Raw genomic sequence first — 22435 nt, forward strand, 5'->3', positions numbered from 1 at the left:
CTCTGTGTAGCCATAATTTGTTTTGTCTTACCAAAGCAATGAAGAAAATGACACTCAGTGAGTTCCACCCTTTCTGGCTACGCGGGTGAATCAGCACCATGTGTTCATACCTTTGCAGCCACGGACGAGTTAGGTTTCTCCAGCAAGTCCCAAAGTTTCTTCCTTTTCTCTGGGCAGCAGGTGTTATCAAACTCCTCCCCCTCGCGCTCACGCATGGTCTCTGCCTCCCTCCTCAGTTCTTCGTTCATCTGCTCTTTCTTCTGATGGTATCTGGCTTGGCAGCAGGACTCTAGGTAGATCTCATCAATGCCCCAGTAATCAAGCTCTTGGCCAAAAGAGAGTGCACACATTTCTTCCATCATGTGGAGCTTCCCTGTCCGGTAGAAGTTTAGAATAGATGTGAAGGCTCCAGGATGCCGGTCAAAGAAATACTCATTCTCATTAAGGTTGTAATCATCGCACACCTCCAGGAGACTCTCGTGCGTGTTACAGTCTCGGAGCTTCCCCAGGCGCGTCCTGGGTAGCCTGTCCAGAGTTCTCCACAGGACTTCGTGGTTAAGGCCCCCTACATTGATTTTAACTCTCCGAGAGCATGTTTTGCTTCTGATAATGTCCACAGGTTCTGGAGGAAGAGAGAGTGTCGACCTGGATGTCTTTCTGTTCAAGCCAGGTGGTACCTTTTCTGCCATCTTGAACTGGACAGAGCCACAGAGCTAGGGTCCTTAGGAGGTCACCTGAAGCAGGATTCTTCTGGAATAGGCATTGCCACATCAGCTAAAACAAAAGCAACAACGTTTGGTTATTCACATTTCTCTCACAGGACTGCCTGTCCACAATCTGGTAAGTTATTAATGGTCACTTTTTTGTAGTTGTAAATCTATGTTGTGGGTAATATGATGTTGGAGGCAACATAATGAAGTTCACAGAGGAAGCTGTGTGTGTACATTTGTACATATCTGTAAGTTGAAAAGACCAATTATGTCACCTTAGTCCACTTTCTCAAATTGCTGAAAAACTGCAGGTGCTGATGAAGGCCTCAAAGAGAAAGCCCTGGGACATACTGCCTATGCCTCCAACCTATCTAGTCAGCTTCTGTTCCAGTTGATGAACTGAGGAAGGCCATACCTACCTCAGTTACCCAACCCAAAGTCTGAGAGCACTTGATCCTTGCATCTTCAAGCAACTGCAGAGTCTGACCATATATATCACTCAGATACTGTTTACACATTCTCTGCAATTCCCGAGACGCCAGCACCAAGGCACAGAGCTAAATCCCTAGCCTTCCATGTATGCGTCGCTCCAGTAGCCATTAAAATTGGCCCGACTTCTTGTGTTGACCATCCGAAAACCACTCACCACATAGCTGTAAAAGTCATCTACTAAGATACACATTTGACCTTGTGACCCGTGCCTTAACCCTTCAAAGGCTTTTTGTTATTGGAAGTAAAACCTAGTCAGTCCTACAGATCCTCTGCACCTTATCTTTCTGTTCAAGTCACTGTCTGGAAACCAGACCCAGTGGAGAATCTCAAAGTGTGTGTGTGTGTGTGTGTGTGTGTGTGTGTGTGTGTGTGTGTAGAGTGAGATATACATATAGGAAGCTCTATCATCTATTATTTTCATATATAAATATATATATATATACATATTTTTGCCTTTTATTTTTAAAATTAAGTTTCGTAATAAGCTAATAACAGCTAATAATAAAATAGAACATTTACAATAATATGCTATAGTAAAAGTTATTTAAAACTAAGGAGTTGTTAATTTCCATGTAGTATTTTAGGATCTTGTTAGACCATGGTTAACGAAAACCGTAAAAATGAAAGAGGACAAAGCAGACTTTCCATTTGTGTTGCAGCAACTGGATAATGAACAACACCCCACTGCTCTAGTGTCTCCTTGATCCACAGTGGATCCTGGTGCAACCTCTACCTTTTCCATTTCTGTTTGATCAACCATCTCTTGCCCTTCTAAATCTGGGCCAGATGTTGCCCCCTCCAGAAGCTCTTCCATATGACATACCCCTCTGGGATCAAGAAGCTGTATCTCTTGCCTTTCACCATGTTACGATCAGAATGTCTTACTATGATACACTGCATGCTCCCAGGAACAAGCCCATCCTTCTTTATTTTATGCCCTTATCACTGAGTCTTGTTCCTATACAATCGAGAGAGTTAATATATTTAAATAATGAGTTGATTCTTTGTTCTCCATAAGGCACTGAACATTCAGAAAAATTTCTAAGTGAAGTTTTGGAGATCATGTGCCTAACATTCAGCCATGTGTAGATGCTTTCCACATACAGGGTATGTTAGTGTATGTTAGTATGCTGGTGGTTTGTCTCTTTTTGCTTCATATCTCTTTTCTATTGAGCACTACGTGTTTAGAACTGATATCAAGGATTCTTCCCTTCTTGGTCTCTATTGCCATCTGAAGCAGCAAGAATCTTTGTGGTTCATATTTTCTGAGTGTTTTTTGGCAAGAAATCACGGAGCTTTGAGCAACCAGCCCACAGAATCCTTTCTAATGTTAAATGCCATGTTTCACAGTCAGTGGCTGAGAGTGAAGCAATGAACTTTTAGATCCCAGAGGTCCTTATGACTAGAACTTTCTTGTAATATGCATGGCAGTTCCTGTAAACCCCAGGATTCTCCACTTGTAAGTTAAATGTATTTATTTCTCCATCTGGAGGCCAAGTATCCTGTCAAATGAATATAAGTTTGTCTTGAAGAAACAGTAGATGGACTATATATATAAGAAGCATTTTAGACACAGGCAGTGAGTATATTTGAATTGGGAGGGTTTTTTTTGGATAGTTATGGGACTATTTTGAAATACACACACACATATACAACACACATAACACAAACACATAACATCCCCTCAAAACACACACACACATATACAACACACATAACACAAACACATAACATCCCCTACACACACACACACACACACACACACACACACACACATATATATATATATATATATATATATATATATATATATATATATATAGAGAGAGAGAGAGAGAGAGAGAGAGAGAGAGAGAGAGAGCAGCAACCTTAAGATCAGGCAAAATTAAATGAAAATATTAGAGACAGGGCAATTTCAGTGGTGAACCCAGATGTTCTCCCACTGTCTGACTTCACCCTGATAATACCATAACCACCCACAGAGTCTGACTACTTCACATGAACTACAGGCAGTGAGGCCAGACTTCTTAAAACTTGGATTTCTGTTGGATTTTGCTTCTGTGTTGCTGTGATAAAACATGAACCAAAAGCAACTTGGAGAAGAAGGGCTTATTTGGCTTATAGCCCCACATCACAGTCCATCACTGAGGGAAGCCAAGGCTAGGACTTGAGCAGAAACCTGGAGCTAGGAACTGAAGCAAAGACTATGGAAGTGAGCTGCTCACTAACTTACTATATTGCTCCTGTTCAGTTGGCTTCCTTTTATAAGGCAGCACCACTTGCCCAGGATGGCACTCTCTACAGTGGGGTAGGCCCTCCTCTACAGTCAATGATGAAGAAAATATCCTGCAGGCATGCCCATAGGCCAATCTAGTGGAGATTTGTTCAATTGAGGTTCTCTCCTCCTGGGTATGTCCAAGCCACAAGCATGAACAGCCATTATAAATACAAGCAAGCATAAAATGCAACTACTGTTTTTGAAATATCATACCTTCTGCCTAAGATAAACAGTGACTTAATTTCTTACCCTACGTATGAGGTCTACGATAGACAGAGAACTTCAACCTGAGTCTGATAGAAACATTTCCTACCTGTGATCAAGGGTAGAGTGGGACCTGTCATCCTTAACATTGTTACCAAAGTAAACGCTGCAGCAGCATCACCAGTATGAGACCATTTGTCTTAGGGAGTCTCATGCCCATGACTTACACAGAATCTTCCTTTGCAAAGGGTATTTTGGTGAAAAGCAAAGGGAGGTCAGAAGGTTTAGATTTCAAAATGTCTTCCTCACTGATCAAGAACGTTCTATTATAAGAAATCCAGTGTTGATTACAGGTTCCACAACAAAAGACAGACTGAAATCCAATGCCTTCGTTTCAAAGTGAAGAGAGCAGGGAGCAATGAGGGCGAGAGAATGCTCTGTTGATTTAATTTCCTTACGACTTAACATTGTGTGCTGTGGCTCTTGTTACCGTGGTACGAAGTCACCGTTCACCTTTGGCAGAATGTTCTGCTTATTTCCTGATAAACAAAGACATCAGTTCTTTAGTAGCTACATAATTGTGAGCAGTGTTCAGAGAGTCAAAAAAGCTTTCAAGATAAGCCAGTAATTCAGGTAAAGTGCAGCACAGCCCTGACAACAGAACCTTGAAAATTCACTGACCTGTTGTGTCTATGAGCCCATAGATCTCCCCTCTTGCTTTTCCTTTTTGAATTTCTCCTCCCCCTGTCTCCACCCTACAAGTTACAGTCCTGCTTCCATTCCATCTCCTTCTTCCTTACATGTATGTCCTCTATGTCATTCCATCCCAACAACCTGGTAAACAACCACAAAACCAGAGAATGTTATTTTCGAATTTGCACTGCCTCCCAACGTTGTTTTTATAGTTTCTTTTACTATAAAAACCTCCCAAGATGATGATATTGGGTCTTATTTGGAAAAAAACAAATATATGCAAACCAAGCTGATATCATTTTTCAGGTGTTGGAGACTGTACTCAGTCCTTGGTACTTACTAAGGTACATGACTCACTATTGAGTTACCACAGCCCCTGACAATATTTTCATACTCTTTCTCTCTGACTGACCAGCTGTCACAGTGTCTTCCAATCTACTCTCAGTCTCCTAAATATAATATCAAGAGGCCCTTCCTGCACCAGCCTCCCAAGCAACTGGGAGTACAATCCCTACTCCTGTGGCTGCTCTAAGTTGCTTTCTGTGGAAGGACATAACACCTCCTTCTGCTTGGGCAGAGCGTTTTGCATTGAACCTGTCTGAGTGCACTGAGGTTTCCTTGTCAACAGACAATGGCATTTCCACATCTATGGTTCTCTCACTTTCTATGACACTCACGTTCTTTTTTCCGGTGGCCCTTCCTATCTTCCCTTCAGTCTCCATATTTACTTTAATCAGGAATAAACTCAGACTACCTCCAAATCAGTGAAAACTTTCCCCCTAGTTCCGGCTTCTTAATAAAGGAGGTTCACATATTTCACTTTATGAACTCTTCAGTTTTTATCATGTCTTAGATAAGACTACATTCTGAATACCATAAAAGTTTCCTTCACTTTATTTAGTGTTTGCTTAATTTTCTATCCTGTAACATTGTACTTTTAACCTGTGCTCTTCTCTGCTGTGTTAATAATGAATCTGTCAGTTTCTTCTGGGTGAGGAATTATGTCTTACCACTCCAGAGTATTCATAAATTTTGTTTTTAATTTTAGTAATGAAAGAGGGTACACTACTGTGTTTTCTCACATATAATCTTCTACGTGAAATTATGTCGATCATAATAATTTTGCCCCATAAAAATTAATCAATCACATAATTCAACTTGTATATAAATCAAGTGTCAAATGCAATGATTCAATACATAAACTATAGGAGTTAAGTAACTGTAGAATTTATGTATGTAATATGTCATTGAATTATATAAGTGGATTATGTAAATTATATATGTAATGGATCAATGTGTACAAATGAGGACATACACTAATGTCAGGGGTAAGATTGCAGTCGATATTCTCTTTTGGCAGTTGGTATTTCGTCCTGACTGAATGGATTGGATGTAAAGCCTGCAGCAGAGCAGTCAGCCAGCGCAACTGTACTCAGCACCCCCTCACCAGTCTAAGAAGAGAGCAACTCTTTAAACAGTAAACAACAACAAACCCCGAAGCTTGCACAGCTGCACCCTGCTCCAGCAGCAGCGTGGAATTATGCTGCCAGCCGTTCAGGGCCAAACCTGACAAAACACAACTTTCTGATCATGGCATCGTAATTACAGCTTCAGGCACCAGGTTTGAGGAGGAGGTTTTCTTTTTTTTCCCCCTGCAGACTCAAAAATACTAGCATTATGTCATACACTTGACACTTCCTTGCTGTAGCCAGGCAGAGTAAGTCACGTGTGTGATTCTGTGAACACAAAGCAAATGTTTCTAAAGGGGCTCAGTGATGTTTCCTTTCAGTTCTGGGTGGCTGCTCCACACTCCCCAGGTATGTGCAAGCAAATCGCTTTGAGATATTTAAGTCTTGAGGATCCATATCTAGCTATGCAGTTGGTTCTTAAAATTTCATATATGTATCAGAAGAGTAGATTTTTGTAGTGTTGCTTCTATCTCAGAAAGCCACAAAGATTATCTGTGGTTGATATCTAGAGAGAAAGACAAAATAACTGTTAGATGATAATGAAATATTTTTTTAAAAATGTCGACTCCCTGTTAAAATCTTTTAAAACAATAAAAAAGTGAAAAAAAACTTAAAATAACTAACAATTTAAAAATCCATCAAACTTCTTATGTCAAGACATTTTAAACAGAGCTCCTAGAATCTTTCAAGAATTCTAACAAAACTGAGCAAACCAGTAATAGTCCTGAATTCCAATAGTCCTGAATTGCCTGTAGCTTCTCAGCAAGTCAGGCTCCAGTAAGGACCCAGCTGCTGCTGTGGCATGAGCTCAGGATGCAAACTCTCTTCTGCAAACAAAGGCCACTCATGCCAGTATGACCCTTGGTTTTAGCACAACTATTTACTCTTTAGTTAAAAAAAAAAAAAAAACCACCTAGAACTTTTATCCTTGGTACAAGTGATGCTTATTTTAGATGCACTCAAATAGATCCCCAATGCTGTGCCTTCTGTGGTCACAGGATGTGCTGTGCTGCAGTCAGAAGGGAAAGACAGGTATTAAACAAGATGTAATATGAGCATTCTTCAATAACACAGACGTTCCCAAATCTATAAATAAGCTATTTTATTTAGACACCATTTTCTTCACTAGAATACAAAAGTATTTAAAGAATTAGACCACTTATGTGTGTTTTTGCTAAATCAGAGCATAGAGGCGCTAGACTTACTTTTAGACCAATAGTCTTTTTGATGCTTCTTTTAAAAAATATTTCTTTTATTTTTGAGATTATAAAATAATTACATTATTTTTCATTTTCCTTTCCTCCCTCCAAACCTTCCCATATAAATCTCCTTGCTTTATTTCTAATCTATAACCTCTTATTTTTTCATTAATTGTTCATATATGTCATAAAACTCAACCTTCAAAGTAGCACCTGGGCATTCAAGTAGAAAGTTTAGAATTATGATGGAGAGCATATCCTTATGCTGGACCTGATGTGTGTTATTTCAAATGTCTCTTTTTATAAAGGTCTAAAAGGGAAAACACAAAGGTGAGAGGCAGTAAGAAAAAACAGAAAATAACTAACAGAGATGTTCAGAGCCCTGGAAGGTATGTTGAGCAATAGGCCACAGACATCTTTTGAAAACAAAATCACAAGCTACAGTTACTACCTGGGCTTCTGTCTGGGTGGTGCAGTCTGCTACTTAGATGATTGGTTTACATGCCAAACTCCATTTGGATGTTTGGTATAAAGCAAAGTTAGTCTCCATGAAACCAAATTAAAAATGTTTATGAAATTTGGATAGAGTTTGAACATGTTGTTAGGCTCCTTCTAATAGCTTCAAATCACATGATGACTCTAAAACTTTCAGGTTTATGATATTTGTGCAAGTGGTATTTCTCAGCTTGGCCCTGTTATTAGTAGACACAAAACTTCAAATTATGTTCCTTTCCCTATTTTCCAGAGTCCAGCACATGACAGGGACTATAGCTCTCTTAAGGTCCAAATAACAATCTTTTTCTGTTTGAGAGAGAGAGAGAGAGAGAGAGAGAGAGAGAGAGAGAGAGAGAGAGATATTTTTGAGATTGTCTCTGTGTCTTTGTACCTCTGGAGTCCAGAGTGTGTCAGATCCCCTGAGGCTGTAATCACAGCATGTGTGAGTCATCCTACATTGAGTGCTGGGAACTGAATTCAGGTCCTTAGAAGAACAGTGAGTTCTCTTCAGCAAGAAGCCTTCTCTCTATTCCTTCAAACATAAATATTATAATATGCTTTAGTACATGCTTGTATTTGGACATTACATCTTTTAGTATCTGCCTCTGTTTGGAGACTAGAACAAAGAACATGGCAGAAGAGACCTTGGATGTGCTCTTTTTGTTGTTGTTGTTGTTGTTATCTTTTCACTTGAGCTCCAAAAAGATCGTATGACTTAGCTGACATCATCTGGCTCCGGTGGAGCTGAGTTAGAACCCGGATGTGTCCATGCTGAGACAAATCTTTTGATCACATGCCGCCATACTGTCCTTTGCTTTTCACCTATAGTGAGAGTTTTGAAGAGCTACTCGTGTCAAAATATTGATGCAAGTAACCCCAGCCTGCATTTTATTTATTGTTCTTTTAAAAGAAGGGCAAGAGAGGAGGACACACCTCACAGAATCTATTTCTTCTGCTTCTCAGTCCAGTATCTTTGATGACCACCTTCTTCTTTTGGGGACCTCTCCTACTTCAGACCTAGCCACCAGCAGCTCAAGGTCCTTTCTTGTCTAAGGTGTGTCTCAGGTTTCCAAGCTCTCAGAATAAAGGCACAAAGTCCACAACACCCAAACTCTACTTAGCTCTGTGTTTCTCCGTTTCTCCTACACATCTTTCCACCTGCTGGTCTCTCTCAAAGTCCTAGAATCTTTTATCATTTATGTTTCCATGCTGTCTTAGTCAGGGTTTGTACTCTTGCACAAAACATCATGACTACGAAGCAAGTTGGGGAGGAAAGGGTTTATTTAGCTTACACTTCCACATTGCTGTTCATCACCAAAGGAAGTCAGGACTGGAACTCACACGGGGCAGTATTCTGGAGGCAGGAGCTGATGCAGAGGGATGCTGCTTACTGGATTGCTTCCCCTGGCTTGCTCAGGTTGCTTTCTTATAGAACTCAGAACTACCAGCCCAGGAATGGTACCACCCACCATAGCCCCTCCAATGCTTGATTACTAATTGAGAAAATGCCTTACAGCTGGATCTCATGAAGGCATTTCCTCAAGGAAGGCTCCTTTCTCTGTGATACCTCCAGCTTGTGTCATCTGGACACACAAAAGCAGCCAGCACACATGCTCTTCTCTCCCCGCCACAAAAGTCTGTTCAGCACCTCTCCCCTCATCTTTACCTTGAGACATTGAGTTACAACTGACATTCTAGGTCCCTATGGTCTACTTAACTGCATGCAACAATTCTCCCATTTTAAGATGTCTTAGAGCCAAGTACCTTGAGCCTCTATCAACAGTGGTTTCTACAATTAAATTTTATATTTAGTTTTCTTAAAATCATTTTCTTTCATTCCAGATACCTCATATCTGCCTTTTCTCCAATCCAGTATGACTTCCTGAATGAAATGCTCTTCTTCACATCCTCTTTCTGGCAAACCCTTACGAGATATCAGAACAAATACCTTTTCCAGAAAGAAGCAACAGCCCCTGCCTCAGTGAGGCACCAGTTTGCTTCCTCTATTATCTTTTCTTGTATCCTTTTATAGATGATTCAGAGTGCTTTCTTCTTCAACTGTCGGCAAATATTTACGAGGAACTGCTCTGCTTAAGACCACAGGTGAGATCATGGAACTTAAATACAGTGAAGGTAGACAGGCATGACACCGAGATACAACAGCAGCAAATAAACAATAACAACAAAGCTAACAGTGCACTATTATTGTGCCTCCTCACTCACTTAGGGTAACAGCAAAGTCTAATCAGAATCCAGGCAACCTCCCTCTCTCTCTCCCTCCCTCCCTCCCTCCCTCCCTCCCTCCCTCCCTCCCTCCCTCCCTCCCTCTCTCCTTCCCTCCCTCCCTCCTTTCCTCCCTCCTTCCTTTCCTTCCTTCCTTCCTTATTTTCTCCTTTGCCTTCATCCTTTCCTTCTTTCCTCTCCCTTCTGCCTCTGTCCCCTCCATCTCTCCTCTCTCCTCTCTTTCTTCCCCCTCTTCTCCCCTCTTCATCCGATTTTCCTCGGTTTGCCTTGAGCCTTTTTTTGTTTTGTCTTTCTGCTTGAAAGTTGATGTGTTGCTGATTTTACTATGAAAGGAAAATAATATTAAAAGACAGCATTTAAGTGTCAGAATGCTTGGTGGTATTATTATTGTTGTTGTTATTATTATTACTATCATCATCATCATCATCATTTTAGTAAAGGGACAAGGTCCTTGAAGTATAGACACTACTGAGTCTCCATCCCTTGAGAATAGTGTTTTCTGTCCATTTTCCTCATCAGGGCAGATCGTTACACATCATTTTTAGGCATCGTCTGTATATTCCAGTGCTTAGATATTCCTTTTCTTATGCCTTCCCACCGTCTTAACTGCCATGTGTCTATGTTATACAAAAGCTAGGGTTATACAATAGTGGCAAGCAGCTAATTGAAAGAATGGAAGTCAGATGGCAGGATGACCTCCTCACACCTACAAACCTTAGGATGTTTAATTACTGCCAGCAATAACAATTTTGTATAACGTAAGAAAATACGGTAGCATGTGAGAATTAGAAAATGAACCTGTCAATTCCCACCAACAGTTTCTAGACTAAAAATGTGAAAATTAGGGACCACAGATGGACTGACTGAAGCCCGAGTTCATGTGTTCAGTACCAGATGATATAGTCTTGAAATAAATAATTTCAAAAACAGCATAAAAAATAAAAAGAAATTACAGCAAGAACAGTAGAATAGGGAATTCTTTATACCCAGAGAAATTGCTCAAAAATAAATGAAAGGAGGAATATGGTTATGGGGTGACGACTCACAGACGCTCTTCCTGGCTGCACTGCTTATGCGATAGGATGCGTTTTTCCAGTGTTTCCCCTCAAGGAAAGTCTGGTACACTAGAGTTGGTGATGGTGAAACCTCAAAGCATGCTGTGTTCCCTTAGAAAACCTCATGCACTGAGGCTCACAACAAGAGAGCATGAGAGTGTAAAATAAATATGGCAATGAGATTCAGAACTTAATTTAGATTTGATTTCAGCTTAAGATCTCAATGTCCATAAGGAAAATTTACATTTCCTAGAAGGTGGGATATTCTTGGAGCTGTATCTGAAACTGAGCCCAAGTTATGATCTCATTTGATGTGTGAATTTTGCTAATAATTATCATTGTCATCATCTCCCAAATACTCCGTGATCATGTGCAGCCCTGAGCTGACTCCACTTAGTTCTTTTCTATTTTCAGCCCGTGTTGGAATGAGTATTAGTATTGTTTGCAAACAGATTGACATTCAGAAAGGCCAACTTGCTACACAAAATGACACAAATGTAAGTGTTGGTTGCAGGAGTCTCCCACTCCCAGTGTTATCTGAATCCAGAGTTCATTTTCCAACTTTATAGGATGTTGAGGGTTTTCCCTGAATGATAGAACTTCAGATGATTGGATCAATATGCAGAATTCTTCTTGCACAATACAGAAAAAGATATAACCCTCTCCAAGTTTCTGTATTATATCTATCCATTAATTTAGCTGACATGTGCGATTGATATTTATTACATCATGTTTCGTTTAGAAAGAGGTGGTAATATTGGCAACAGTTCATACAGTTTGACAACTTTTACACTAAACAGATGATAGTATATGGCCTTCAGAAGCAATACTATCATTGTTGTCTGTGTGTGTCTCTGTGTCTGTGTATGTGTCTGCATATCTCAGTGTGTATATGTTATGTGAGTGCATATATTACTCTGTGTGTGCATTTGTCTATCTGTGTGTCTGTGTATATATGTCTATGTCTGTGAATATGAGTCTCTGTGTGCAGGCCTCTGTGTGTCTCTCTGTGTGTCTATAGGAGTATGTATGTGTGTATGTGTCTCTCTGTGTGTTTATGTACCTTGTGTACTTATATTTCTCTGTGTGTGTCTGTGTATTTATGTGTCTCTGTATGTATCTTTGTGTGTGTGAATATATATATATATATATATATATATATATATATATATATTTCCTCAAAAAATAAACCTACACTTAAAAAATGTGTTTAGTCTTAGGAAGCTGGGAAGCTGACAAATTTCCCAAGATGGTTCTGGAAAGATTTTAAGTTGGGTCTGCTACAGTGGAATAATTTTTACTAAAAGTAAAACAATATATTTTTAAATAAAAATATTTTTATTAGTATACCATTAAATATATGTATTTACATAAGTAAAATATATTTTAATACTATATTATTAATATATTTAATAATTTAATAATATGTATTATTTAATATATTTTATTAAAATGTTTTTTAAACTTTCAGTAGAAATTATTCCACTATGGCAGACCCAACTTAAAATCTTTCCAGAACCCTCTTGGGAAACTTGTCAGCCCCCCAGCTTCCTCAGAGTAAACATATGTAAGTATATCTTTGTCACTTAAGTACAGATTTATTTTTGAGGAACGATTTCTAATATCCAAAGAGCATTATAACATATATCCAATAAATAAATGGTTGGTGGAGTTTGGCCCAGCCCCCACCATATTTTTGAGACAAGGTCTCTCATCTTGGGTCTGCTATTGTAACTGGCCAGAGCCCCAGGAACTGCCTGTTGCAAGGCCACATTTTGTTAATAAGGTGTTTATCCACTCTCCCTAGCCTCAGTCTTAATATTCAATTCATATGCTCAAGATATATCTGAAAATTTGTTTTCTTAATGTTAAAAATTTTAGAAAGTCAAAGAATTTAGAAGTGAAATATCAGTGGGCTTAAATCATCCCACAAGAGCTATTCGGAATGAGGACCAGAAACCAAACCTGCTTGTCACTTATACCTTGCCATCTCGGACTTCACGAATAATTATAACATGTAAACAGTGAGTTAGAAAAAGTGTAAAACAAGAATAGAGTGACTAATTTATACACAGCTGAATCTACAACCACCGCTGAGGCAGATGAGCACAGTCAGTGATGATCCTGGCTTCAACATGCTTCAATTATCTCCACTGTTTCAGTGATAGACTGGGAGACGGACATGTAATATAAATAAAAAATGCTCAGTCCCTTTCTCATTTCCATTCTTCCTTCCGAAGCAATGTGTCACTCAGCTATCACTGTTCATTAAATTCAAAGGAGACAACCTGGCGAAGTCGCCGCTACTGTCGTCGAGACAAGCAGGACCACCGCATAGAGCGCTCGGCTCTTGGAGGTGTGCTTGTGCTGTGAGCTGCACAGGTGCAGATGATATTGTGGCTATCACACTGAGGGTGGCTGGAAGCTCTCCCCTTGATTTAAGCACGCTGCTCCTAGTGAAGAGGAGTAATGACAGGCCAGGTACTCTTTCCAAAAGCACTTTTATTTATGGCAGCCACAACTTTAGCTGCTGCTTGGTTTTTAAGTTCTTTGAGGTACTGTTCATTAGTTAATTCATTTGACAAATATTAACCGAGTGTCTACTACCTCCTAATCATTACTGTCTTAATGCTGTAAAATCCTAACAAGAAAGCAGCTGTTCGGATTACATAGTCTACAGAGGCTCTCGCTACAGTACTGTGCCGTGGCTGCTAGCACAGGACTGCACACTGCATTGATTATGCTGAAAGCCCAGTGCCTCACTGCTCATGACTCACGCCAGAGGTGAGTCCAAGAAGTGGGTTTTTACTAGCTTCTTAGCTTTCTTGGTGCACTTTTTCCATAAAGCCTAATGAAAATGCCCTCCTTGGATTTAGAACAAGCCAAGATTCCAAATTTAAAGTGACATTTATCTCAAAAGTAAATTAATATTTAATGATGTTCTGACTAATAATCATGATTTTAGGAACTGGAAAGACTCAGTATGAAAGCCCCTGGACCCATTTTTTTTTTCAGAGCCTTTCAGGCCGAGGATGAAGGGATCAAGATAGAATCCCTTCTTAGATGTTACCTTACCATCAGAGTTCATAATGTCCCTTCTAGACATGACACTCTTCCTCTAGGGTCGTGTCAGGAGAATGTTATTGTACATGAAAGGAGAGGAAAAAAAATTCAAGAGCCTGACCCAAAGGTACTTTTAAAGCTTCAAAATACATGTGCGCATGCGTGTGTGTGTGCACCAAATAACCAAAAGGTTTGCATTTTGTTGTTCTGTTCTTTGCTACTGAACTAAACTGACAAACATCTTTTATAAATAAGCACAGGAGAAAAGAAATCAATATGAAAAAGAAAGGGAACATGTTGGAGGGCACAGTGACAAACTTGTGTAACTTTAGAACTTAGGAAGTGAGAACAGGAGAAAGGAGGAGAGGGTACTGTCCCTCCCTCAACACACAAAACCTGATCAGAACGTCTGGGCTTGAGAAAACATTTAAGGTCACATGAGTTAGATACTTAAAAATATAACACCCTGCGTTTGTATCTATATTCTGTGCTTGTTACAGAGTGCAGGAAATGCTGCCCAACGGCAGTTCCTATAGTTAGAAACAAGAACCACTTCACTGAAGTCCCTTCCATTGGAGGTACCTTGGAGAGCATCCGAGCCAAAGGGAGCACTGGGTACCAGAAATGGCTGCCATGTCCAAGTGCAGTAAAAGAAGGCCAGTATTGTTAGTCAATAGCGCTGCTTTTGAAACTTAGGTTTCCTAGTTAACTCATGCTAATAATAGTCTAGACCCATATATTCTAGCACAGCCACTGGCAACTATAGCTCCTTAAACTTAGATAAGATTTAAGTTCCATTTTTTTTTTTTTTTTTTTTAGTGTCAGAAGTCACAATTCAGCTATTCCATAGCTCATGTGGCTGGTGATCACCATACTGGAAAGCACAGACATAGAAGCTTCCCATCCTCTTGTGGAGTTCTACTGCACATTCTCCTCTGCTGCTTTGATGCTGACCTCTGTTCTTAATGCAGACATAAGGGTTTTTGTTTCTCCTTTAAATGAGTCTGAACTGCCAACTAAAGGACATACATGGGCTGGACCTAGGTCTCCCTGCACATATGTAGCAGATGTGCATCTTGGTCTTCATGTGGGTCCTGAACAACTGGAGCAGGGACTGTCCCAAAAGCTGTTGCCTGTACCTAGGGTATGTTCTAGTAGCTGGGCCGCCTTATCTGGCCTCAGTGGGAGAGGAAGCACTTAGACTCACAGAGACTTGAAGTGCCAGGGTGGGGGGATACCTAGGAAAAGGGGGAAGAGGAAAGGACCGTGGGGATGGGTGACTGTGAGAGAGTGCTGAGTGGGATATAAAGTGAATAAGTAAAAAATTAAATTAAGTTAGAGAGAGAGAGAGAGAGAGAGAGAGAGAGAGAGAGAGAGAGAAGTTGTCTTAGAAGCACTAAGCATCTGTATTTACTGCCCATCTCCATTTTCAAGAGTGCTAGACCCTGGGCCCCCAGTCACACTCTAGGGCTTTCTAGGTTCCTGGAACACCATAGAACTTGGTAAGACCTGTGTAAGGAATACACGAGTGTGAGACTGCAGAGCTCTGGCTTGGTAATTTATCGTTAGGAAAAAGAAAGAAAAGGCAAGAAAAAAATCTAAGAAAGACATGCTCAAATTTCATATTCATAAAATATGCAAAGTACTGAATTAATTAAAATGGTAAGGAAAGCAAGATTCCCCATGAGTAAGGAAATCTAAGAAAGACATGTTGGTCACATGGCGATGGCAAAAGAAATGGAGCTTTCTACTGAATCCCTTCATTGGAGCTGGCCCACTTACTGGTTTTTCTGATAAAGGAAATTGGGTGGAGCCTGAAACCTACTAAAGACACATTTCTCTTAAGCCTTAGTCTCCTGAGTACAGCATTCTGAATCCATGGCCACTTTGATCCTATTTGTCTAACACCAGGCACTGGCTGCTCTGACACCCTCTTCCCCACTCAGCAGGACACCCTGCCATGCTCTGCAAGTAGTGTCTGACACTGAAGATAGCCATTTGTCTTCTGTCCCATCTTTCCAAGATGTCATATTATCCATGTCTCTCTTAGCTCCTTGCAGGACTTGCTCATATTGACTGTTAAAATAGGAGGAGGCAGTGTACCAAGACACAGACAGCTAAGTCCTAAGGTCCACTTTGGAAAATAATGGTCACATGGTGCCTCTATTCTCCCAGTGCAGCGCACTGCAGCCCACACTCAGATCTTCACCTTTCTTACCAATGCAGTTTATGACCCAGAGAAGCATCACTGGTTTGGACCTAGGTCAAGGTCACTACACTCAGCAGGAAAAGAGGACCGGAGTACCCATGCTTGCTTGCAGATGGACAGGAACCCCATGAATGTAAAAACTCAGTTGGTTTAACCCCGTGACCTAGCAGAGTGCTTCCTATCTGAAAAGTGCCTAATAAAATATTTGCTGATCTCAAGTCTCTTAAAAGCTGCCTATAATCTTAAGTGAGGGGCTATTAGAAACAATAAGAACTGTTTCTTTGTTTCAGAAAAAAAAAAAAGAAAGAACCTATGGTAGATTGTTCTGCTATTAGACCCAAGTGTCCTTGAGAAAGTGAGACAAAGAGGAGTTAAATTTTTCTGCATAACAAACCACCTCTGACTTCTAGAGTTATCCACTGGCACCTTGACAAAGGACAGTGGTACAGCTCTGGATGGAGGGGAGGAAGGATCTGAGAGAGAAAGCAAATGGATGGTGTCCGAGCTCCAGTGAGACATGAGCCTGTAGAAAGCCCTTGTGGTAAGACATGCTACAATAGATTCCAGGAGCAATGACATCTAATATTTAATTAGAATTAGTTTCTTGTCTATGAGATAATTACCTTCCTTTACCCCAAAGCACCCAGCCAGAGTCTGCTACACAACAGTCTTATTATAGTGAGGCTTTAGAGAAAGAAGGAATTCTTGTCCCACAGAAACATGGCCCAGAGGTCTGGGAAGAGAGCCAAAGAGAAGACAGGAGTATTGGGTGTGCCACCCAAAGCATGGGTTAACTGGTGATTGACCTTGCTTCACACATATTTCCCTCTAATTTATTTTGAAGGAAGATAACCCATAGACTAGATAGCTAAATGTCTATCTAAGTTCATGCTTTTCACCTTCATTTAAGAGACTTTTCACTGAGAAGCTCCCATTGAGTCAAGAATTTAGTTTTCAAGCCCCACCCACCTAGGTTGACATTGTTTACAAAATATTCACTAGTAGTGTAGCCCCCCCCCCCCAATGTCTCACATCTAAGTCAAGGAATTTAAGAAATAGTTGAGACTGACTGGCTATCTATCTCTCATCTATTTATCATCTATTACTATCTATTTATCTATCATCAATCTATCTACCTATCTATCCTCCTATCTACCTATTGCTATCCCCTCTTCTATCTCTGATGACACTCTCATTCTTTACCCTTTCTTTTTCTTCTCCTCATTCTCTTTATTTAACTTTTAGAGAAATACACATCATGTTAAATAGGTACATTCAGTGTTATGTGCAGTCATTATCATTAGTCTACCTTATCTGAAATTGAAATTGGTCCCATGACTGGAGAGGCTGCATTTACCAAAAATCTAAATATTATGACAATGGTCATCAGTGAGAAAATGAATATAGAACATCATAGCCTGTGGCCTCTGTTTTGTTCTAGCAAAACTGTAGAAACTCCAAGGTCCACCTATAACTCCTTGGGAAATTATTAGAAGTTAGTCTATAGTGGTGGCTCCTTATTGTGTGTAATGTCCTTGGCAAGGAATTGTTAGTTTGTAACGGAGACAGAGGGTGTAGCCAAGGTCTAGAAAGTAAGATCTTAAAATCTGGAACAGCTTACTTATATCATAAATTCTGAAGAAGAGGAACAACTTTCAGGGAGTTTTGGATGACAGATACTTACCAGCTCTTCCCAAATGGACAAAGTGACAAGAGCCTGTCAGTAAACATCTGATTCATGAAGTTCCCTGAATAACCAATTCCATTTTGTTAAGGATTCCAAAGGTAAGTATGCTAGCTAGTTTTATGCCAACTTGACACAAGCTAGAGCCACGGGAGCAGAAGGAATCCCCATTGAGAAAATACCTCCATAAGATTGGGTTGTAAGCAAGCCTGTAGGAAAATTTCTTAGTGATCGATGGAGGATGGCCAGGCAGTTGTAGATGGTATCACCTCCAGGCTTGTGGTCCTGGGTTCTAATAAGAAAGCAGGCTGAGCAAGCCATGATACTTAATTGAGGAACAGCAGTTCTCCATGGCCTCTGCATCAGCTCCTGGATCCAGGTTCCTACCCTGCTTGAGTTCCAGTCCTGACTTCCTTCATGATGAACAGTGATGTGTAAGTGTAAGCCAAATAAATCCTTTCCTCCCCAAGCTGCTTTTAGTCATAGTGCTTCATCACAGCAAGAATAATTTTAACTAGGACAGTAATCATTAGAGATTCGAGTATCTGAGACTTGGGCAAAGAAAGAAAATGGGTTCAAATAATAAACAAAGAAAATGGTGCTCCTTGTGGCAGTGGAAAACAGAAAACCAAATACATACATGGCCTAGAAAGATTTTGAGGAATCTTCACTGTCAAAGAAACTCAAAGCTGGCCCCAAGAAAAAGAAGAAACCTACACATTCCTCCCCTTCTTCCTACCCCTCTTTACAGTAGGTTCTTGATCTTATCCTGCCTGTGCTCTACAAGAGCTTGCTAGTCTCCAGGCATCCATCTGATCTCTCATAATTCAACCACCTCAAACTCCAGGTTAGGCATTGTCTCTAAAACAAAGAGGCTTTATTTATTTATTTATTTATTTATTTATTTATTTAAGTTTCAGATAATCCAATAGCCTGTCTTCTGGGATAAAATCTGAAGTTTTAGGATGGCATATAACACTCTGATGTCTTCACTTTCTTCATTCCCCTCTGACATCAACTTCCTACCACTCTGAGCCTATCACCAGCCAACTTCTTTTCCAGACCATGCTTTGCAAATGCTGTTCCCACTGCCTAGACCATGCTCCATCTGCCTCCTCTCTACCTGGAGAATGCTGACTCATTTTTTTTTTTTTGAAAATGAGCTTAGATGTCACTTCATCTGTGAAGGCTTGTCTGACACTCCCACGTAGGAGATGAGACTCTGACAGCTATGCTCAGATCACCCCCACCAGCCAGTCTTGCAAACTGTACCTACTATTGGCCTGTTTTGAATGTCTAGCAAGCTCCATGTTTTGATCTTGCTGTTGTCTACTTTACCTATTTCTTAGCCAGCCAAGAAACTCGCCTTCTTGCAGAAAAGCTAGAGAGCCCTGATGACTTATTACTCATAGATTAGTTCATCTCTCAAACCTCATCAGAGAAGCTTCTGGTTGTAGTAGATGAGGCCTACAACTGATCATAGAGCAGAGACAGAGCGTGGAACACCCAGCTTTAAATGACCCATCTGTACCACTTCCCCACCCTCCAAGGTTCAGGAAGCATTTCAGAAAGAGCAGACGAAAGTTCGAAAGAGCCAGAGGTAGTAGATGAATACAAGAAATAGTATTTTACAGACACAACAGGGCAGTTGCAAATATGAGCTCAAAGGTTGTAAAAGCATGCAAATGTACAAGCTCAAGCCAGAAAAAAAAAGCCTCAGCATGGAGACTGGGGAGTAGACATGAGTGTTCACTCCTCTCTGAAGAGTAGATAGCTGTTGGGAGAATAGTCCATCTGCCTTAAGGGTATGTCTATCTGGTGAGTTAACTACCCTAGAGGGGATGGTCATACACCCAAGAGTACATCGACAGCACAAACTGGATTAAATGGGTTGAAGAAGAAGACAGAAGATTGAGTTTCTGGGTAAGGAAAGGGGGTGGACCTGGGAGGGATGAGGGGAGGAGGCAAATGTGACTAAAATACATTGTAAGACTTCACTGTTTCAAATCAGCCAACCATGCATTAGAACCTCAGCAGCTTCCTCTACTGAGAAGAGAAAGGCTCAACAAGTGCTTCTGAATATCAAGATACTGTCCCTTTGCAGGTAGTTCTGCAAAACTGTCCAGACCCAGAACACAAGAAACTCGGCCATGTGTGTAGAAGCCTTGTCTTCTGTCCTTCAAATATTCACACATCTGGACACCTCCATCTGCAAAGCCTCACTTACTATGTTATTACAAACCAATTCTACAGCACACAATATGTTTTTACAGAGGAGTTTTCTAGGAAATAACTACTACATGTGGAATATTACCAAGATACTACAAGATATGACTACTACATGTTCACCACGTTGAAAATTTGCATCACCCTATGTAACACTGTCCGGGGTAACTGATTTATTACTGTAGCATACTTGCATCTGTTTACTGCATACAGTTGTCATGGTGAACATCTATTTAATTCATGTTCTAAAATGGCGAATACACAAGTGTCCTCACTGTCACAGAGAGAGAGAGAGAGAATATTACTTTCTTATCCAATGATATTCTGTTTCCGCTTCTCTTCTCTGGTCACCTGAATGTTCAGTAGTTCTCCTTCTGTCATCTCTAAACAAACACATCGCCATACCTGCTGTTTTCCCTGCAGGTCTTGTCTGTTTTACCTGTATTTTCTGTTACAAATGATATTAAAGTATATGTGCAGATGCATTATGTTATGCATAAATTTCATTTCACAGTAGCAAAGCAGGCACTGCAGAATCCTGCCCATAAAAGAGGAGGAACCTGGCCTTACTGAAAACAGAATCATGGCTCTAAATATATGGAACAATTCAAAGAAACTGCATTTCCTAACCCTGGATCCTTCTGCGATGCAGATACTCAGCTAATTGCCATGCCACCCAGGAAGATCATGTATGGTATGTTGTAGGGATTTATGTCTCTGCCTCTGTCTGAAAATGCATAATGTCTTCCACCCATTCATATGGGACTTTGCACAGAGGAGAAAACCAGGAGAACCCTCAGGATGAGATAGAAGACGCAAATCCTAAAGGCATTGCTCTCAGGATAAACTTGTGGGTAACTTAGTCAATGCTCAGCTCAATCTAAGAAACACAGGGCTCCTTGTGCATAGTTCTCTCCAGCACCCACCCCCATCCTTGTGGGCCTGGGTAGTAGAGTATCAACCTTGGTATCCCCCAAAGGGTTCAAACAGAGACGTCAATACACATTATTTAAATAACCATTTCCCAGGAACACTGCTAAAGATCTCATGGATCTCGTTACTAACAGTACTGTACTTCAAGTATATTATTGACTTAAAAGGCATTGTTAAATTTTTCTGAGGACCTGAACATCACTTAAGACTTTTTTTTAATGGATAAATATAAGTTTTAAAGTAAACTTTTATACTACAAGCCAACTGTCAGCTAAAAGACAACTGTGTCACCCAGCCTAGGAGACACATCTGTGTGAAAAACACACGTGTCAATCAATCATGAAGAAGGATCCAAATATTTGATTTTATGGCATCTTGCAAACAATATTTAATAATTTTATCCTTCAAACTTAAGCCAGTTGGCATTTTCTACATAAACAGAAGCAGTGGCTACTTAGAAAGAACTTTGCCTCAAATATTGTTTAAGGTCTCTTGACAAATATTTCAAAGTAGAATTTGTTTGTGCTCCCACAATTATAGTTATTAGCTGTGTTCAGAAACAGGCTTTCTAAGAATGGACTATACAGCCTGTTGGGAGTCTATGCTTCAATTTCCAGCAAATATAGGGTTTATATTTTGCAAAGTTAAAAATGAGGACATTGATAAATGACTGTTATATTTTTAATACAACAATTTTTGAAGTATTTTGAACTTAAAATACCTGTAATGTAACACAATACCTGTTATGTTGTTTTGAAAATAATTCACAAAACTTAGACATGCAATTGGCCCGCTATGAGAAACCGACCGCTCAAGTCACATGTGGCAGACACCTTTCCATTTTGTTAGTGCATGTGTATCTTGGGAGTGAAAGTGTGCATGCAGAAGCAAGAAGACAGATTTGGCACTGTTCCTCAGGAAGGCTGGTCACTTCTTCTGAGACAGGCTACATTACTTAGACTGTGTGGACAGGAACCCTTCTGTCTGATCTCCATCAGTAAGATGGTAGGCTTGAAACACCATGCTGCCTCTTATGTGCATTCTTGGAAATGCTTCATGCACAGAACTGCTCGCCTAGCCCCAAACTTCCAAGGGCCACTATAAGCACAGCAATGTCTGACAATGTTAGCCTTCTTAGGACTGCCCACACCACAGTGTGAAAGTAAACTTCAAACTTAAGCTATTTTCTTCTGTCAGAATCACATTGAACTATTTACTGTGGATGGCGTGTGGGGTGGGAGACAGGTTTCTCTTGAGTTAAGACAACAAAAAGATGCCCTTCAATTTGGTCTTTTCCAAGCCTCCCTTTATCCTTAGAACCATGCCCTCTTTAGAGAGAATACACAGCTCCAGAAGAATCAAGAAATGAAAACATACTTCCTAATTCTATCTAGGGCCACTCTTCTTATTTGCCCTAATATCAAAGTGGGTCACAGTGTTCCTGAACTCAAAATACTGACTTCAAACAGACTTCTCCATTT

The 22435-nt window shown here is 40.3% G+C and overlaps 1 protein-coding gene across 1 annotated transcript in view; it reads right to left on the reverse strand.

The window, feature by feature from the left end:
* Kcnb2 (potassium voltage-gated channel subfamily B member 2) overlaps positions 1-22435 on the reverse strand; it is a 397957-nt gene that overhangs the window by 370010 nt on the left and 5512 nt on the right. The window contains exon 3 of the mRNA XM_076924323.1: positions 111-774. Within this exon, the coding sequence (XP_076780438.1) occupies positions 111-689 (579 nt within the window). The 5' untranslated portion in view covers positions 690-774. The remainder of the gene's footprint in view (positions 1-110; positions 775-22435) is intronic.

This window comes from Arvicanthis niloticus, chromosome 25 (assembly GCF_011762505.2).
Source record: "Arvicanthis niloticus isolate mArvNil1 chromosome 25, mArvNil1.pat.X, whole genome shotgun sequence".
NCBI lineage: Eukaryota > Metazoa > Chordata > Mammalia > Rodentia > Muridae > Arvicanthis > Arvicanthis niloticus.